The 17,493-nt window shown below is 39.0% G+C and overlaps 1 protein-coding gene and 1 pseudogene across 3 annotated transcripts in view; one reads left to right on the forward strand and one right to left on the reverse strand.

Annotated features, from left to right (window-relative positions):
- The first annotated feature begins 281 nt into the window (after positions 1 to 281).
- On the forward strand, positions 282 to 1,862 carry LOC119542488 (annotated as a pseudogene).
- Positions 1,863 to 6,993: 5,131 nt separating this feature from the next.
- The window catches only part of MDM2 (MDM2 proto-oncogene), a 35,343-nt gene continuing 24,843 nt past the window's right edge, over positions 6,994 to 17,493 (reverse strand). The window contains exons 11-12 of one of the 3 annotated variants that reach the window (XM_037846408.1): positions 9,153 to 9,350; positions 6,998 to 8,273 (exon numbers count right to left, since the gene is read on the reverse strand). In XM_037846408.1, coding sequence (XP_037702336.1) covers positions 8,154 to 8,273; positions 9,153 to 9,350 — 318 coding nt within the window. In that variant the 3' untranslated portion in view covers positions 6,998 to 8,153. Of the gene's footprint in view, positions 9,351 to 17,493 lie in introns of all 3 variants that reach the window. The other 2 variants (XM_037846407.1, XM_037846406.1) reach the window with 2 other exon arrangements.

Below are 17,493 nucleotides of genomic sequence, written 5' to 3' on the forward strand. Positions count from 1 at the left end.
ATCTCTAAAGGAGAGCTTTAAAAGAAAGAAGTAAGAATTTCAAGTATTTTAAATAACACCACTCTTAGAACAATCAGTTATGGTTCTTTATTATCCAAAGTTATATTACTCTAAAAGTATTTAAATATATCGATTATTTCGATTGCATTTCCTATTAGTAAAATATAGATTCCTGAACACATTGGGAGTTTCCTCTCTGCTTAGCTTTATTGCTCTATTTCCTGTTGCTTTTTATTAGTTCTACTCTGTTAGCAGTGAAATTACAAGGTTAACTATTCAACATTTCTGAGCACCTTCTACATGCTGGTGCTTTCAGATCTTTTTAAAGCTTTTGTAAATGTCAAACCTTCCCTATTGTATATAATCGAAAGCTGACTATATGATAGACGACATGACCACACCTCAGCCCAGGACGGCTCCCCCGCTCCGGGCCTCTCCCCTCTTGCCCGCCAGTCCCCACGGTTCATGGGCCTCTCGAATCTGAGATCGTGGGATGAGATGCCAGCAGGCCCAAGGAGGGTGGTTACTGCTAAAGAGCTGCTATCGCGATCAAGATGATAGAGGTCCTGACAACAAATGACGCTCAGAAACTGCTACACCAGCTGTTTGCCCTTTTCGAACAGGAGTCTAGATATCAGCCAAAGGTCTGTGGCTTGGGACTAATTGAGTCTACACATGATAATGACCTCAGAATGACTGCAAGGCTAAGGGATTTTGAAGTAAAAGGCCTTCTTAGTTTAACTCAGTTCTTTGGCTTCAATACAGAGACGTTTTCTTTAGCTGTGAATTTACTAGACAGATTCCTGTCCAAAATGAAGGTACAGCCCAAGCAGTTTGGGTGTGTTTGACTGAGCTGCTCTTATTTGGCTGTAAAATCAATTGAAGAGGAAAGTAATGCCCCATTGGCAACTGACTTGACCCATATAAGCCAGTATAGGTTTACAGTTTCGGACTTGATGGGAATGGATAAGATTGCATTGGAAAGGTTGTGCTGGAAGTCAGAGTTACTACTGCCTTTCAATTTTTGCAATTCTATTTTTCACTCATTCAAGAGAACATGCCATGTGAAAGGAGAAATGGCCTTAATTTTGAAAGACTAGAAGCTCAACTTAAGGCATGCCACTGCAGTATCATATTTTCTAAAGCAAAGCCTTCTGTGTTAGCATTGTCTGTCATTGCATTGGAGATCCAAGCACAGACGTGTATAGAATTATATTTAAATTTGAAGGCATTTTATATAAGGCAAAATATATAGACCTGGTAAGCTTGGCATATTCATTAAGTTATCGCTAGTATTTTTTCTAGAACACAGGTGATGTTTGTATCCATGATAAAAACTTTCGTATAGAGGTGGGGCAAGATGGCAGCATAGAGAGTTGTGGAATTTAGCAAAAAGTAAATAGCCAGGAACAACTAGTAAATAGTCTGGAACAACTGTTGAGGGACAGCCGTGACTGTTCACACATCATACATCAGTCAGGAATGTGTGGAATGGCTGAAGATCGCAGCATAAAAACTGTAATTGAAACTATGGACCGGTGCCCCTCCACCCGGCACTGCAGGCCGAGCTGCAAAACTTCGCTGCGAGAGAAAGAAGCAGTCCCTTGCCAGGAGCAAGGGATTGTAGCTCAACCCAGCTCCAATTGCAGTTTTAATTTAACAAATTTGGACTATTGAATACAAGCCACAAGCACAGATAAGCCCTGAGCAAGTAGAAATCTGAAGTTCTTCCCAGAGAGGAGGCAGGGCTGAAGAGAAAAAAAAAATACATAACTAAGTAAAAACAGAGGTTTTTGGAGATGGCTGAGTTCAGAGTACTGGAGAACGGCTGTGACCCAAGAAAAGGGGCACAGAGAATTGAGTACAAACACTGTTGACCAGTGAAGCTGAGGGGTTGGGGACTGGCTCTGCAAAGGGGTTTTGCTCTTTTTCTTTTTTTTTTTACTTTCCTCTCATTCTCAGCAGCTCACTAGAGAAAGCCTCAGGTATTTTGAATTGCTAACCCAGGCAAGGGTGGAGTTAAAGAGAGTCAGAGAGATGAAGAATTCAAGTGTAGAAGATAACTCCCTGGGGGTGCATCTTCCCTAAGAAAAGGGTGGTGGGGCACAGATCAAGTGGCAGCCCTCCCTCAGAGAACTCAGACTTCAGGGCTTGGGGTGGGGGAAGGAACAAACCAGAAACAACTTAAGCTTGGCTTCTGACATCCTCGGCCCCTGGCTATGACAGGGTCCACTGTGAATTAAAGGACCACATCTCTTTATGCTGGTGGAGAGCTGCGAGCTGACAAGCACCAACTGCTGGGCAGGATAGGAAAAGCACAGAGCCTTTTCCTCATGGGAAAGTCAGACAACTTGCTCCTCAGGGAAACTTGATTCTGTTTATATCTTCCTCCTGAGACCTGGGCCCCACTGGTCTGGGAAAATCTGATTGGGGTAATTAAGGAAACCAGATGGCAAGACAACAAAAGATTTTGAAAATCTTTTAGGAAAAACAAAGATATGGCACAAAGGAACAAACTTACACTTCAGCTGAGATACAGGAATTGAAACAACTAATTAAAGATCTTCAAAAAATATGCTTAATCAATTCAAAAATCAAATCAATGAGTAGAGGGAAGATATGGCAAAAGAGGTGAAGGATATAAAGAAGACATTGGACAAACATAAGGAAGAAATTGAAAGTGTGAAAAAATAATTGGCAGCACTTATGGGAATGAAAGACACAATACAAGAGATGAAGAATAAATGGAGACTACAACAGATTTGAAGAGGCAGAAGAAAAGATTCGTGAACTGGATGACAGGACAGCTGAAATCCTACACACAAAAGAACAGATAGGTAAAAGAATGGAAAGATACGAGCAGTGTCTTAGTGTCTAGGTATCCCAGAAGGAGAAGGGAAAAGGGGCAGAAACAATAATAGAGGAAATAATCACTGAAAATTTCCCATCTCTTATGAAAGACATAAAATTACAGATCCAAGAAGTGCAGGGTATCCCAAAGAGAATAGATTGAAATAGAGCTACAACAAGACACTTAAAAGATTATCAAATGTCAAAGACAAAAGAGAGAATTCTGAAAGCAGCAAGAGAAAAGCGATCCATCACATACAAGGGAAGCTTGATAAGACTATGTGCAGATTTCTCAGTAGAAACCATGGAGGCAAGAAGGCAGTGGTATGATATATTTAAGATACGGAAAGAGAAAAACTGCCAACCAAGAATTTATATCCAGCAAAACTGTCCCTCAATAATAAGGGAGTTTATTTTCAGACAAACAAACACTGAGAAAGTTTGTGAACAAGATATCTGCTCTACAGGAAATACTAAAGGGAACACTACAGACAGATAGGAAAAGACAGGAGAGGTTTGGAGCACATTAGTGGGTGATGGCAGCGCAATAATGTAAGTACACTGAACAAGGATGACTGTACATACAGTTGAAAGGGAAAGGTTAGGAGCATGTAGGACACCAGAAGGAAAGATAGAAGATAAAGACTTCTAGAATTGTATAACTTAGTGGAACCTAGAGTGGTCAATGATTGTGCTTAAATGCACAAATATGTTTTTACACAAGGGACAACAAATGTGTGTCAACATTGTAATATGCTTCCACTAATTGTAACAAAGGCAATATACCAAAGCTAAATATCTATAAGAGTGGGATATAAGGAGGGGTATGGGATTCTTGGCATTGGTGTAGTTGTCTGACTTTTTTTATTGTATTTTAATTTTATTTCTTCTTTTGTTGCTTTTTAGTTATCACTTTTTTTTTTTTCTTTTTACTTTTTCACCTCTTCTTCTTTCTTTGTGGAGGAAATGGAAATGTCCTTACATAGATAATGGTGGTGAATGCATAACTATGTGATTATGCCAGGAACCTCTGATAGTTTACTTAGGAGGGAATGTATAGTATATGAATAAAACCTTCTAAAAAATAAACAGAAAGATACAAGTGCTGGAGAAAATGTGGAGAAAGGGATATACCTAATCATCATTGGTGGGGAAGTAGAATGGTGCAGCCCATCTGGAGGGCAGTCTGTTGGTTCCACGGGAAGCTAAGCATGGGGTTGCCATATGGTCCTGCAACCCTGTTATTGGGTATATACTTGGAAGAACTGAAAAGAGGGACACAAATAGACATTTGCACAGTGGAGTTTATGGTGGCAGTATTCATGATTCACAGTGGATGGAGGTGGCCTAAGGGTACATGGACTGATGAACGGAATGGCAAACTGTGGTGTATAAATACAATGGAATATTGAGCTGCTACAAGGAGTGAAGTTGCGAGGTGAATGGACATTGAGAACAGTATGTTGAGGCAAATAAACCAGAAATGAAAAGAAAAATATTATAATGTTTCACTAATATGAGCTAAATATAATGTGCAAACTTAAGAATTGAGTCTGAAAGCATAGGTTATCAGGGGAAGGCTTATTCTAAAGGTTACTAGATTGTAAGCTCTTAAAGGAGTTACATCTATTCCTGAGTTGTAATGGTTATTTCTAAATTCTGAGATGCTGATCCCTTTGTGTATAACCTGGCCGGTTTCTGGAACTTTGGGCATCTGTGTGACACCTAAGATTTAGAGCCAAAGTCTGGCAGCTATGACTTTCAGAATTACCCCATACAGCAAAAGTTAAAGAGTCTGAAAAAAGAGATCGGACTTCAATTAGAGATATGAACGAAATGGACTTGGTTAGGACTAAGGTAAATCAGACTGAAGGGTAAAAGATGATACTGACGGTGTTTTTGAAGCTTCAGCATGGGACCAAAGGAAGACGTTTATTAGGTGCAAAATCTACATTTTTTGTAACACATTATATAATGACTTGTATGGTCAGTTTATTCAAACAACATAATTACATGGAGTGCTGATTGGGGAGTGAGATCTGGTTGGTTTGTGCAGGTTACTGTGAAGCCCCAGTACATCCCAGAATAATTCTGGCAGAGAGTAAAAATGTATTTGCAAAGACCCCTTGAGGGTCTTGGGGAAAATGTAGGAATAGTAAACTTCCCCACCTGGGGAATTAATGATATTCTCACAAGCATTGAGGCTACCAAATTAGAAGGCAAAGTCCTTGATCTTGGGGCCTGCCTTTATGAAGTTTGTTACTGCAAGGGAGAGGTTAAGCCTACATAAAATTGTGCCTAAGAGTCACCCCCAGAGGACCTCTTTTGTTGCTCAGATGTGGCCTCTCACTAGGCCAACTCTGCAAGTAAACTAACTACTCTCTCCACTACGTGAGATATGAGTCCCGGAGATGTGGCTCTCCCTGGCAACATGGTATATGATGTGTGGGGATGAGCTTGGCCCCAACGTTGTGGGATTGAGAAGGCCATCTTGGACCCAAAGGGGGAAGCAAAATGAAGCAAGGTAAAGTTTCAGTGGCTGAGAGATCCCAAATAGAGTCAAGAGGTCATTCTGGAGGTTATTCTTATGCATTGCCTAGATATCCCTTTTTAGTTTTTGGTGTGTTGTAATGGCTGGAAGGAATACCTGAAACTGTTGAACTGCAACCCAGTAACCTTGATTCTTGAAGACAACTGTATAACTATATAGCTTACACTGTGTGACTGTGAAAACTTTGTAGCTACCACTTCCTTTATACAATGTATGGACAGATGAATAGAAAACTGAGGACAAAAAGTAAATGAATAATAAGGAAGGATGAGGGGATGGGATGTTTTGGGTGTTCTTTTTCACTTAAACTTTCATTCTTTTTTGTGTATGGTAATGCAAATGTTCAAAAATTGAATGTGATGATGAATGCACAACTATATAATGGTTCTGTGAACTAACTGTACACCGAGGATGACTATTGTATGTGAATATATCCCAATAAAATTGAATTTTTAAAATCACCATTCCCTAATTTAGAGAAGTATACTTTCTAAAGGAAAGGAAGAGAGTATACTTTCAGTAATGTCCATACTGTGCCAAAACAAAGTCTTAAGTAAGTAGGCACCCTTAGAATAGGTAACGTTCAGAATTTTCCATGTAAATAAGTGAATGTAAGGTCTACAGTATTAAAGTCACCATTGTAAACAGTCACTATGTGCAAATGTATAGCCTGAGTCCATCCAGAATAGCTGCAACCAATTCAGATTTACTTTTGACGTCATGTTATGGGTAAATGCACAATGAATAATAAACCAAACTACAGTAATACCTAAAAATTATACCTAACTTTTGTAAACTATGTTTGTGGATAACTTTTCAGTTTTCCCAAATGGCTGATACATTTCAATATTTTGAATACATCAGTGTTAATTTTGAGTCGGCAGAATACCTAACATACTACCATTGTGTTTGGAACTAAACAATGTACGTTTCAATAAAATTACTGAAATGGAAAAAAAAAAATCCAAACCAGGAAAACGCACTAAAATCTTTTCACAATATAATGGAAATTTGCATATGTAATCATGAACCTACAGACCTATATACTAAACAGTATCTTTAAAACTCTTACTAAAAACAAAAATAAAAATCTAAACTAAATGGTGCCAAGAGATAACCATGGCCTGGCTTTGGGGCCCAGAGGCTGATTTAAAACCAGCTTCAAGACTCACGTCCCAACACTTTAATTCAATAAATTCCTGTTGAGCACCTACATTCATGCATGAAACACAAGAAAATTTTCCTGGTCTCATGGAATTTAGTTTCATAGATGACACAGTTAACAGGGCATTCATGCTGATGAGCTGCAGGGTGGCTAGCCCAAGTTCCCCTCTCTGACCCAGCTACATCCCTTCTAGACAGTTCACCATCACTTGCTGAGAAACCACAAAAATGAACTTGCAACACGGTGATGCTAGCAATCAGGTTAAGGACTTTTCCTGGCCCTATTTAACTGCAATATCATTTTCTCTAGTTCAATGCCTTGGAGGCTCCAAGCTGCCCAGTGATATTCATACTTTCACACTTTCAAAGTTGACAGGCAGGGCTATTCCAAAAAAAAAGAAAAAAGAAAGATTCAGACTTATGCCTTTTATTACCCAAATAGATGACATTCAAATACACTTTCTATTTTAAAATAACTTCCATTAATATAAAAAAGTGTTCATAAGATCCAAGAATCACATTCTTGACACAATTTTTAATCATTTAATAAACTGTTTATTTGTAAATCAATAAATATGGATACTAAGCCTAAAAACTTAGACAATCAATACTACATTAGTAATAGGCATTTAGAATGAGAGTCCATTTGCACAGATTTGTTTTGTAAACGGCATCATCACTGCACACATATACTCTGAATGTTCATTAAATTATCTTATACTAACTCTCCTTAGAAAGGATATATTCTGCTTAGTTCTAGCTGAAATAGCATAAATTCCAAATTAATTAGCTTTACTGTATTTGAGAATAGCTCTGGCTCAAGTAGATACCTTCAGTCATTTGTTTCCTACTTTTATATACATATATATATATAAGTATGTATGAGTAAGTTGCGTCTGCGTGTTGTTTTTATGAAGTCTGTCTATAACAATCTACTGCTAGTAACAGACACACAAAGTTGCTGTGTAAAATTATTCCTCAGTTTTATTCTAAACTCATAGTTCAGTTGATTTTATGGTTCTCAAACTGTCACACCTAGGAGAAAAACACTGGGACCTTAAATCAAAACTCAATTCCACCTATCTCAAGGTTTGGCTAGTCATACGATTTTACTCAAGTCTTCTATATAAATGTAAGTCAACAACTTAATCTCGAGTTTGAGAGATGTTTTAGAATCCTATGACCCTGCCATTCTTGAAGGAAAGTGATATGTAATTTCTGGATAATTTAAAGAAAAGTCGATCTTACCAGCTGCTTTAAAAATACACAGTTCTTCTGTTTATCTAATCTCTGAATTTATCTTTCTGAATTCACTGGTTTGTAAAACTGGCCTTAAAGCAAAGGTGTGAAACCTAGGCAACTAATGGAGATAGTGTAACCCAGCCCTAGAGGTACTTCAAAGTGTCCTAAATTGTTTTTTATTTAAGGGAAACAATCAATTCCCACTATATCCTGAAATCATAATGTCAGATTGCACTCCCCACCCCCACCCCAGGACAACGCCACATTCTACTACAGAGCTTCAAAAAAAGTTGTCCTGTGGGTAAATGATGGCTGTTCTTCAAAGACTTCTCAATGGACAGCATTATCAACACCTATCCCTTACTATACCAAAGAGGTTGGAGAGTAAATCGTCCATTTCTACTTCTATAGCACCAAATGTAACCACCAATTTCTTTTTCACCCATGAAGAATACTTCAAGAGGCTCTGAAAGAACAGAGAAACTAAGGATCAGAAGGTTTATGAGTATCTAAAATTCAAAAATTAAATCTTTCACACAAACTTTATCTCCTTACAAGAAAGGTACTAAATAAGTTACATTTAAATGTCCTATTAAAAAAAACAAAAAAACAAAAAAAAAACCCTCCTCATTTAAGAGAAAACAGAAATTATTTAAAATATGAGGGGTAGGAGTAAAAGATGAGCTACATATTCAATTCAAATTACATTAAAACCCAAACATAAAATATAAACAGAAGTGAAATTTTCCTAAAAGGAAATGAATATTCACTAACCTCCACCTCGTCTCCAAGTAGGTAAATCACACTAAAGAGAAGAAAGCTACATGGACCAAGAAATCTACATGGACTTTCTCACTTTGATATACATAAAAAAATAAAAATTAATTTCATGTTGCCAAAATAACTATTTAAACGTTTAGGGTTATACAGTTAGAAATATATAATTCTACTTTTATAGACAAGTCATCTAGGGGAAATAAGTTAGCACAATCATTTGAATTGGTTGCCTACATACTGGACAGGGCTTATTTCGTTTTTTTAGCTTCTTTGCACATGTAAAACATGCCATAAGATGTCCTGTTTTGCCATGGACAATGCAACCATTTTTAGGTCGACCTTGGCAAATCACACAAGGTTCAGTGGCATTAAGGGAAAAACTAGATGGCACACTTTCTTCTTGATCTTGTGTTTCTTCCCTCTCAAATTCTTTGACATCTTCTTGACTGCTATAAATGATGCTACTAGAAGTTGATGGCTGAGAAAAGTCCTCACTTTCTTGGGATAGGGAGGCTTGTGTGATTTTACCATCATTTTCCTCAACACTTGACTCTTTAGAGTCACTCACTGTCATTTTTTTGCAATCAGGAACATCAAAGCCCTCTTCCACATGTGCTGAGTTTTCTAGTTTGGCGCTCTCAGATATTTTCCCTTTATCCTTTCCTTTATCTTCAGGAAGCCAATTCTCACGAAGGGCCCAACATCTGTTGCAATGCGGTGGAAGGGGAGGATTCATTTCATTGCATGAAGTACACTTCCAATAGTCCTTGAATGAAATAAGACACAGCATTAATTTCTGTAACCCTTTAAAAGTAGTCATAACCTTCAAAAAATGAGACATGAATGAAGCAGATCTTGTTGGGACTGGGGCAGATCAGGCCAAAGGGTAAAGAACGATACTGACCGTGTTTTAAAACTTCTACTTCCATTTGAGACCAAAGGAAGAGATGGTTATCTGCAGCAGTATCTATATTTCCTGTAGTACACTAAACCATTTAACTTGTGCAGTCACCTTGTTCAAACACCACAATTACATAGAACTTTGAAGAGGAAGTGAGATCCTGTAGGTTTGCACAGGTTAGTGTGAAATAGCGACACATCCCAGTGTAATTTGGGCAAAGAATAAAAATATACATGCAGGGCCCCCCTGAGAAGCTCAGGGAAAATGCAGAAGTGTTGAACTTCCTCACTTGGGTTGTTGCTGATGTTCTCATAAACACCGAGGACTGACAGTTTGGTTTGCCAAGCCCTCTATCTTGGGGCTCACCCTCTTAAGGCTCGTTGCTGCAAAGGAGAGGCTACACTTGCTCATAACTGTGTCTAAGAGTCTCCCCCCAGGTGCCTCTTTGCTGCTCAGATGTGGCCCTCTCTCTCTAAGCCACCTCGGCAGGTGAACTCATTGCCCTCCCCCCTATGTGGGACCTGACTCCCAGGGGTGTAAATCTCCCTGGCAACGCAGGATATGACTCCTGGGGATGAAACTGGACCCAGCATCATGGGATTAAGAACAGCTTCTAGCCAAAAGGGCAAAGCACAATGAAACAAAATAAAGTTTCAATGGCTGAGAGATTTCAAATGGAGTTGAGAGGTCACTCTGGTGAGCATTCTTATGCTCTATACAAATATCCCTTTCTAAGTTTTAGTGAATTGGAATAGCTAGAAGTAAATACCTGAAACTATCAAACTCCAACCCAGTGGCCTTGACACTTGAAGATGATTGTATAACTATGTAGCCTACAAGTGACAGTGTGATTGTGAAAACCTTGTGGATCACACTCCCTTTACCCAGTGTAAGGATGGAGGAATAGAAAAATGGGGACAGGGACTAAATAAAGATTGGGGTGGGATGATTCAGTATTCTTTTTTACTTTTGTTTTTTATTCTGATTTTTATTCTTTCTGCTGCAAAGAAAATGTTCAAAAATGGATTGGGGAGGCGGGGCAAGATGGCGGACTAGTGAGCTGTATGTTTTAGTTACTCCTCCAGGAAAGTAGGTAGAAAGCCAGGAACTGCGTGGACTGGACACCACAGAGCAATCTGACTTTGGGCATACTTCATACAACACTCATGAAAACGTGGAACTGCTGAGATCAGCGAAATCTGTAAGTTTTTGTGGCCAGGGGACCCGCACCCCTCCCTGCCAGGCTCAGTCCCGTGGGAGGAGGGGCTGTCAGCTCCAGGAAGGAGAAGGGAGAACTGCAGTGGCAGCCCTTATCGGAAACTCATGCTACTGATCCAAACTCCAACCATAGACAGACTGAGACCAGACACCAGAGAATCTGAGAGCAGCCAGCCCAGCAGAGAGGAGACAGGCATAGAAAAAAACAACACGAAAAACTCCAAAATAAAAGCGGAGGATTTTTGGAGTTCTGGTGAACATAGAAAGGGGAAGGGCAGAGCTCAGGCCCTGAGGCTCATATGCAAATCCCGAAGAAAAGCTGATCTCTCTGCCCTGTGGAACTTTCCTTAATGGCCCTAATTGCTTTGTCTCTTAGCATTTCAATAACCCATTAGATCTCTGAGGAGGGCCCTTTTTTTTTTTTTTAATCCTTTTTTCTTTTTCTAAAACAATTACTCTAAGAAGCCCAATACAGAAAGCTTCAAAGACTTTCAATTTGGGCACGTCAAGTCAAGAGCAGAACTAAGAGAGCTCTGAGACAAAAGGCAATAATCCAGTGGCTGAGAAAATTCACTAAACACCACAACTTCCCAAGAAAAGGGGGGTGTCCGCTCACAGCCACCATCCTGGTGGACAGGAAACACTCCTGCCCATCGCCAGCCCCATAGCCCAGAGCTGCCCCAGACAACCCAGTGTGACGGAAGTGCTTCAAATAACAGGCACACACCACAAAACTGGGCGTGGACATTAGCCTTCCCTGCAACCTCAGCTGATTGTCCCAGAGTTGGGAAGGTGGAGCAGTGTGAATTAACAAAGCCCCATTCAGCCATCATTTGAGCAGACTAGGAGCCTCCCTACACAGCCCAGCAGCCCAGAACTGCCCTGGGGGGACGGCACTCACCTGTGACATAGCACAGTCATCCCTCAACAGAGGACCTGGGGTGCACAGCCTGGAAGAGGGGCCCACTTGCAAGTCTCAGGAGCCATACACCAATACCAAGGACTTGTGGGTCAGTGGCAGAGACAAACTGTGGCAGGACTGAACTGAAGGATTAGACTACTGCAGCAGCTTTAAAACTCTAGGATCACCAGGGAGATTTGATTGTTAGGGCCACCCCCCCTCCCCGACTGCCCAGAAACATGCCCCACATACAGGGCAGGCAACACCAACTACACACGCAAGCTTGGTACACCAATTGGGCCCCACAAGACTCACTCCCCCACTCACCAAAAAGGCTAAACAGGGGAGAACTGGCTTGTGGAGGACAGGTGGCTCGTGGACGCCACCTGCTGGTTAGTTAGAGAAAGTGTACTCCACGAAGCTGTAGATCTGATAAATTAGAGATAAGGACTTCAATAGGTCTACAAACCCTAAAAGAACCCTATCAAGTTCAGCAAATGCCACGAGGCCAAAAACAACAGAAAATTATAAAGCATATGAAAAAACCAGACGATATGGATAACCCAAGCCCAAGCACCCAAATCAAAAGACCAGAAGAGACACAGCACCTAGAGCAGCTACTCACAGAACTAAAGATGAACAATGAGACCATAGTACGGGATATAAAGGAAATCAAGAAGACTCTAGAAGAGCATAAAGAAGACATTGCAAGACTAAATAAAAAAATGGATGATCTTATGGAAATTAAAGAAACTGTTGACCAAATTAAAAAGATTCTGGACACTCATAGTACAAGACTAGAGGAAGTTGAACAACGAATCAGTGACCTGGAAGATGACAGAATGGAAAATGAAAGCATAAAAGAAAGAATGGGGAAAAAAATTGAAAAACTCGAAATGGACCTCAGGGATATGATAGATAATATGAAACGTCCAAATATAAGACTCATTGGTGTCCCAGAAGGGGAAGAAAAGGGTAAAGGTCTAGGAAGAGTATTCAAAGAAATTGTTGGGGAAAACTTCCCAAATCTTCTAAACAACATAAATACACAAATCATAAATGCTCAGCGAACCCCAAATAGAATAAATCCAAATAAACCCACTCCGAGACATATACTGATCACACTGTCAAACACAGAAGAGAAGGAGCAAGTTCTGAAAGCAGCAAGAGAAAAGCAATTCACCACATACAAAGTAAACAGCATAAGACTAAGTGGTGACTACTCAGCAGCCACCATGGAGGCAAGAAGGCAGTGGCACGATATATTTAAAATTCTGAGTGAGAAAAATTTCCAGCCAAGAATACTTTATCCAGCAAAGCTCTCCTTCAAATTTGAGGGAGAGCTTAAATTTTTCACAGACAAACAAATGCTGAGAGAATTTGCTAACAAGAGACCTGCCCTACTGGAGATACTCAAGGGAGCCCTACAGACAGAGAAACAAAGACAGGACAGAGAGACTTGGAGAAAGGTTCAGTACTAAAGAGATTCGGTATGGGTACAATACAGGATATTAATAGAGAGAGGGAAAAATATGGCAAACATAAACCAAAGGATAAGATGGCCAATTCAAGAAATGCCTTCACGGTTATAACGCTGAATGTAAATGGATTAAACTCCCCAATTAAAAGATATAGATTCGCAGAATGGATCAAAAAAAATGAACCATCAATATGTTGCATACAAGAGACTCATCTTAGACACAGGGACACAAAGAAACTGAAAGTGAAAGGATGGAAAAAAATATTTCATGCAAGCTACAGCCAAAAGAAAGCAGGTGTAGCAATATTAATCTCAGATAAAATAGACTTCAAATGCAGGGATGTTTTGAGAGACAAAGAAGGCCACTACATACTAATAAAAGGGGCAATTCAGCAAGAAGAAATAACAATCGTAAATGTCTATGCACCCAATCAAGGTGCCACAAAATACATGAGAGAAACACTGGCAAAACTAAAGGAAGCAATTGATGTTTCCACAATAATTGTGGGAGACTTCAACACATCACTCTCTCCTATAGATAGATCAACCAGACAGACGACCAATAAGGAAATTGAAAACCTAAACAATCTGATAAATGAATTAGATTTAACAGACATATACAGAACATTACATCCCAAATCACCAGGATACACATACGTTTCTAGTGCTCATGGAACTTTCTCCAGAATAGATCATATGCTGGGACATAAAACAAGCCTCAATAAATTTAAAAAGATTGAAATTATGCAGAGCACATTCTCTGATCACAATGGAATACAATTAGAAGTCAATAACCATCAGAGACTTAGAAAATTCACAAATACCTGGAGGTTAAACAACACACTCCTAAACAATCAGTGGGTTAAAGAAGAAATAGCAAGAGAAATTGCTAAATATATAGAGACGAATGAAAATGAGAACACAACATACCAAAACCTATGGGATGCAGCAAAAGCAGTACTGAGAGGGAAATTTATAGCACTAAACGCATATATTAAAAAGGAAGAAAGAGACAAAATCAAAGAACTAATGGATCAACTGAAGAAGCTAGAAAATGAACAGCAAACCAATCCTAAACCAAGTAGAAGAAAAGAAATAACAAGGATTAAAGCAGAAATAAATGACATAGAGAACAAAAAAACAATAGAGAGGATAAATATCACCAAAAGTTGGTTCTTTGAGAAGATCAACAAGATTGACAAGCCCCTAGCTAGACTGACAAAATCAAAAAGAGAGAAGACCCATATAAACAAAATAATGAATGAAAAAGGTGACATAACTGCAGATCCTGAAGAAATTAAAAAAATTATAAGACGATACTATGAACAACTGTATGGCAACAAACTGGATAATGTAGAGGAAATGGACAATTTCCTGGAAACATATGAACAACCTAGACTGACCAGAGAAGAAATAGAAGACCTCAGCCAACCCATCACAAGCAAAGAGATCCAATCAGTCATCAAAAATCTTCCCACAAATAAATGCCCAGGGCCAGATGGCTTCACAGGGGAATTCTACCAAACTTTCCAGAAAGAACTGACACCAATCTTACTCAAACTCTTTCAAAACATTGAAGAAAATGGAACACTACCTAACTCATTTTATGAAGCTAACATCAATCTAATACCAAAACCAGGCAAAGATGCTACAAAAAAGGAAAACTACCAGCCAATCTCCCTAATGATCATAGATGCAAAAATCCTCAACAAAATACTTGCAAATCGAATCCAAAGACACATTAAAAACATCATACACCATGACCAAGTGGGGTTCATTGCAGGCATGCAAGGATGGTTCAACATAAGAAAATCAATCAATGTATTACAACACATTAACAAGTCAAAAGGGAAAAATCAAATGATCATCTCAATAGATGCTGAAAAAGCATTTGACAAAATCCAACATCCCTTTTTGATAAAAACACTTCAAAAGGTAGGAATTGAAGGAAACTTCCTCAACATGATAAAGAGCATATATGAAAAACCCACAGCCAGCATAGTACTCAATGGTGAGAGACTGAAAGCCTTCCCTCTAAGATCAGGAACAAGACAAGGATGCCCGCTGTCACCACTGTTATTCAACATTGTGCTGGAAGTGCTAGCCAGGGCAATCCGGCAAGACAAAGAAATAAAAGGCATCCAAATTGGAAAAGAAGAAGTAAAACTGTCATTGTTTGCAGATGATATGATCTTATATCTAGAAAACCCTGAGAAATCGACGATACAGCTACTAGAGCTAATAAACAAATTTAGCAAAGTAGCGGGATACAAGGTTAATGCACATAAGTCAGTAATGTTTCTATATGCTAGAAATGAACAAACTGAAGAGACACTCAAGAAAAAGATACCATTTTCAATAGCAACTAAAAAAATCAAGTACCTAGGAATAAACTTAACCAAAGATGTAAAAGACCTATACAAAGAAAACTACATAACTCTACTAAAAGAAATAGAAGGGGACCTTAAAAGATGGAAAAATATTCCATGTTCATGGATAGGAAGGCTAAATGTCATTAAGATGTCAATTCTACCCAAACTCATCTACAGATTCAATGCAATCCCAATCAAAATTCCAACAACCTACTTTGCAGACTTGGAAAAGCTAGTTATCAAATTTATCTGGAAAGGGAAGATGCCTCGAATTGCTAAAGACACTCTAAAAAAGAAAAACGAAGTGGGAGGACTTACACTCTCTGACTTTGAAGCTTATTATAAAGCCACAGTTGCCAAAACAGCATGGTACTGGCACAAAGATAGACATATAGATCAATGGAATCGAATTGAGAATTCAGAGATAGACCCTCAGATCTATGGCCGACTGATCTTTGATAAGGCCCCCAAAGTCACTGAACTGAGTCATAATGGTCTTTTCAACAAATGGGGCTGGGAGAGTTGGATATCCATATCCAAAAGAATGAAAGAGGACCCCTACCTCACACCCTACACAAAAATTAACTCAAAATGGACGAAAGATCTCAATATAAAAGAAAGTACCATAAAACTCCTAGAAGATAATGTAGGAAAACATCTTCAAGACCTTGTATTAGGTGGCCACTTCCTAGACTTTACACCCAAAGCAGAAGCAACAAAAGAAAAAATAGATAAATGGGAACTCCTCAAGCTTAGAAGTTTCTGCACCTCAAAGGAATTTCTCAGAAAGGTAAAGAGGCAGCCAACTCAATGGGAAAAAATTTTTGGAAACCATGTATGTGACAAAAGACTGATATCTTGCATATATAAAGAAATCCTACAACTCAATGACAATAGTACAGACAGCCCAATTATAAAATGGGCAAAAGATATGAAAAGACAGTTCTCTGAAGAGGAAATACAAATGGCCAAGAAACACATGAAAAAATGTTCAGCTTCACTAGCTATTAGAGAGATGCAAATTAAGACCACAATGAGATACCATCTAACACCGGTTAGAATGGCTGCCATTAAACAAACAGGAAACTACAAATGCTTGAGGGGATGTGGAGAAATTGGAACTCTTATTCATTGTTGGTGGGACTGTATAATGGTTCAGCCACTCTGGAAGTCAGTCTGGCAGTTCCTTAGAAAACTAGATATAGAGTTACCATTCGACCCAGCGATTGCACTTCTCGGTATATACCCGGAAGATCGGAAAGCACTGACACGAACAGATATCTGCACACCAATGTTCATAGCAGCATTATTCACAATTGCCAAGAGATGGAAACAACCCAAATGTCCTTCAACAGATGAGTGGATAAATAAAATGTGGTATATACACACGATGGAATACTACGCGGCAGTAAGAAGGAACGATCTCGTGAAACATATGACAACATGGATGAACCTTGAAGACATAATGCTGAGCGAAATAAGCCAGGCACAAAAAGAGAAATATTATATGCTACCACTAATGTGAACTTTGAAAAATGTAAAACAAATGGTTTATAATGTAGAATGTAGGGGAACTAGTAATAGAGAGCAATTAAGGAAGGGGGAACAATAATCCAAGGAGAACAGATAAGCTATTTAACGTTCTGGGGATGCCCAGGAATGACTATGGTCTGTTAATTTCTGATGGATATAGTAGGAAGAAGTTCACAGAAATGTTGCTATATTAGGTAACTTTCTTGGGGTAAGGTAGGAACATGTTGGAAGTTAAGCAGTTATCTTAGGTTAGTTGTCTTTTTCTTACTTTCTTCTTATGGTCTCTTTGAAATGTTCTTTTATTGTATGTTTATTTTCTTTTTAACTATTTTTTCATACAGTTGATTTAAAAAAGAAGGGAAAGTTAAAAAAAAAAAAAAGAAAAACAAGGAAAAAAAGATGTAGTGCCCCCTTGAGGAGCCTGTGGAGAATGCAGGGGTATTCGCCTACCCCACCGTGATGGTTGCTAACGTGACCGCAGACATAGGGGACTGGTGGTTTGAT

The sequence above is a fragment of the Choloepus didactylus genome, chromosome 8 (assembly GCF_015220235.1).
Source record: "Choloepus didactylus isolate mChoDid1 chromosome 8, mChoDid1.pri, whole genome shotgun sequence".
NCBI classification, from domain to species: Eukaryota; Metazoa; Chordata; class Mammalia; order Pilosa; family Megalonychidae; genus Choloepus; species Choloepus didactylus.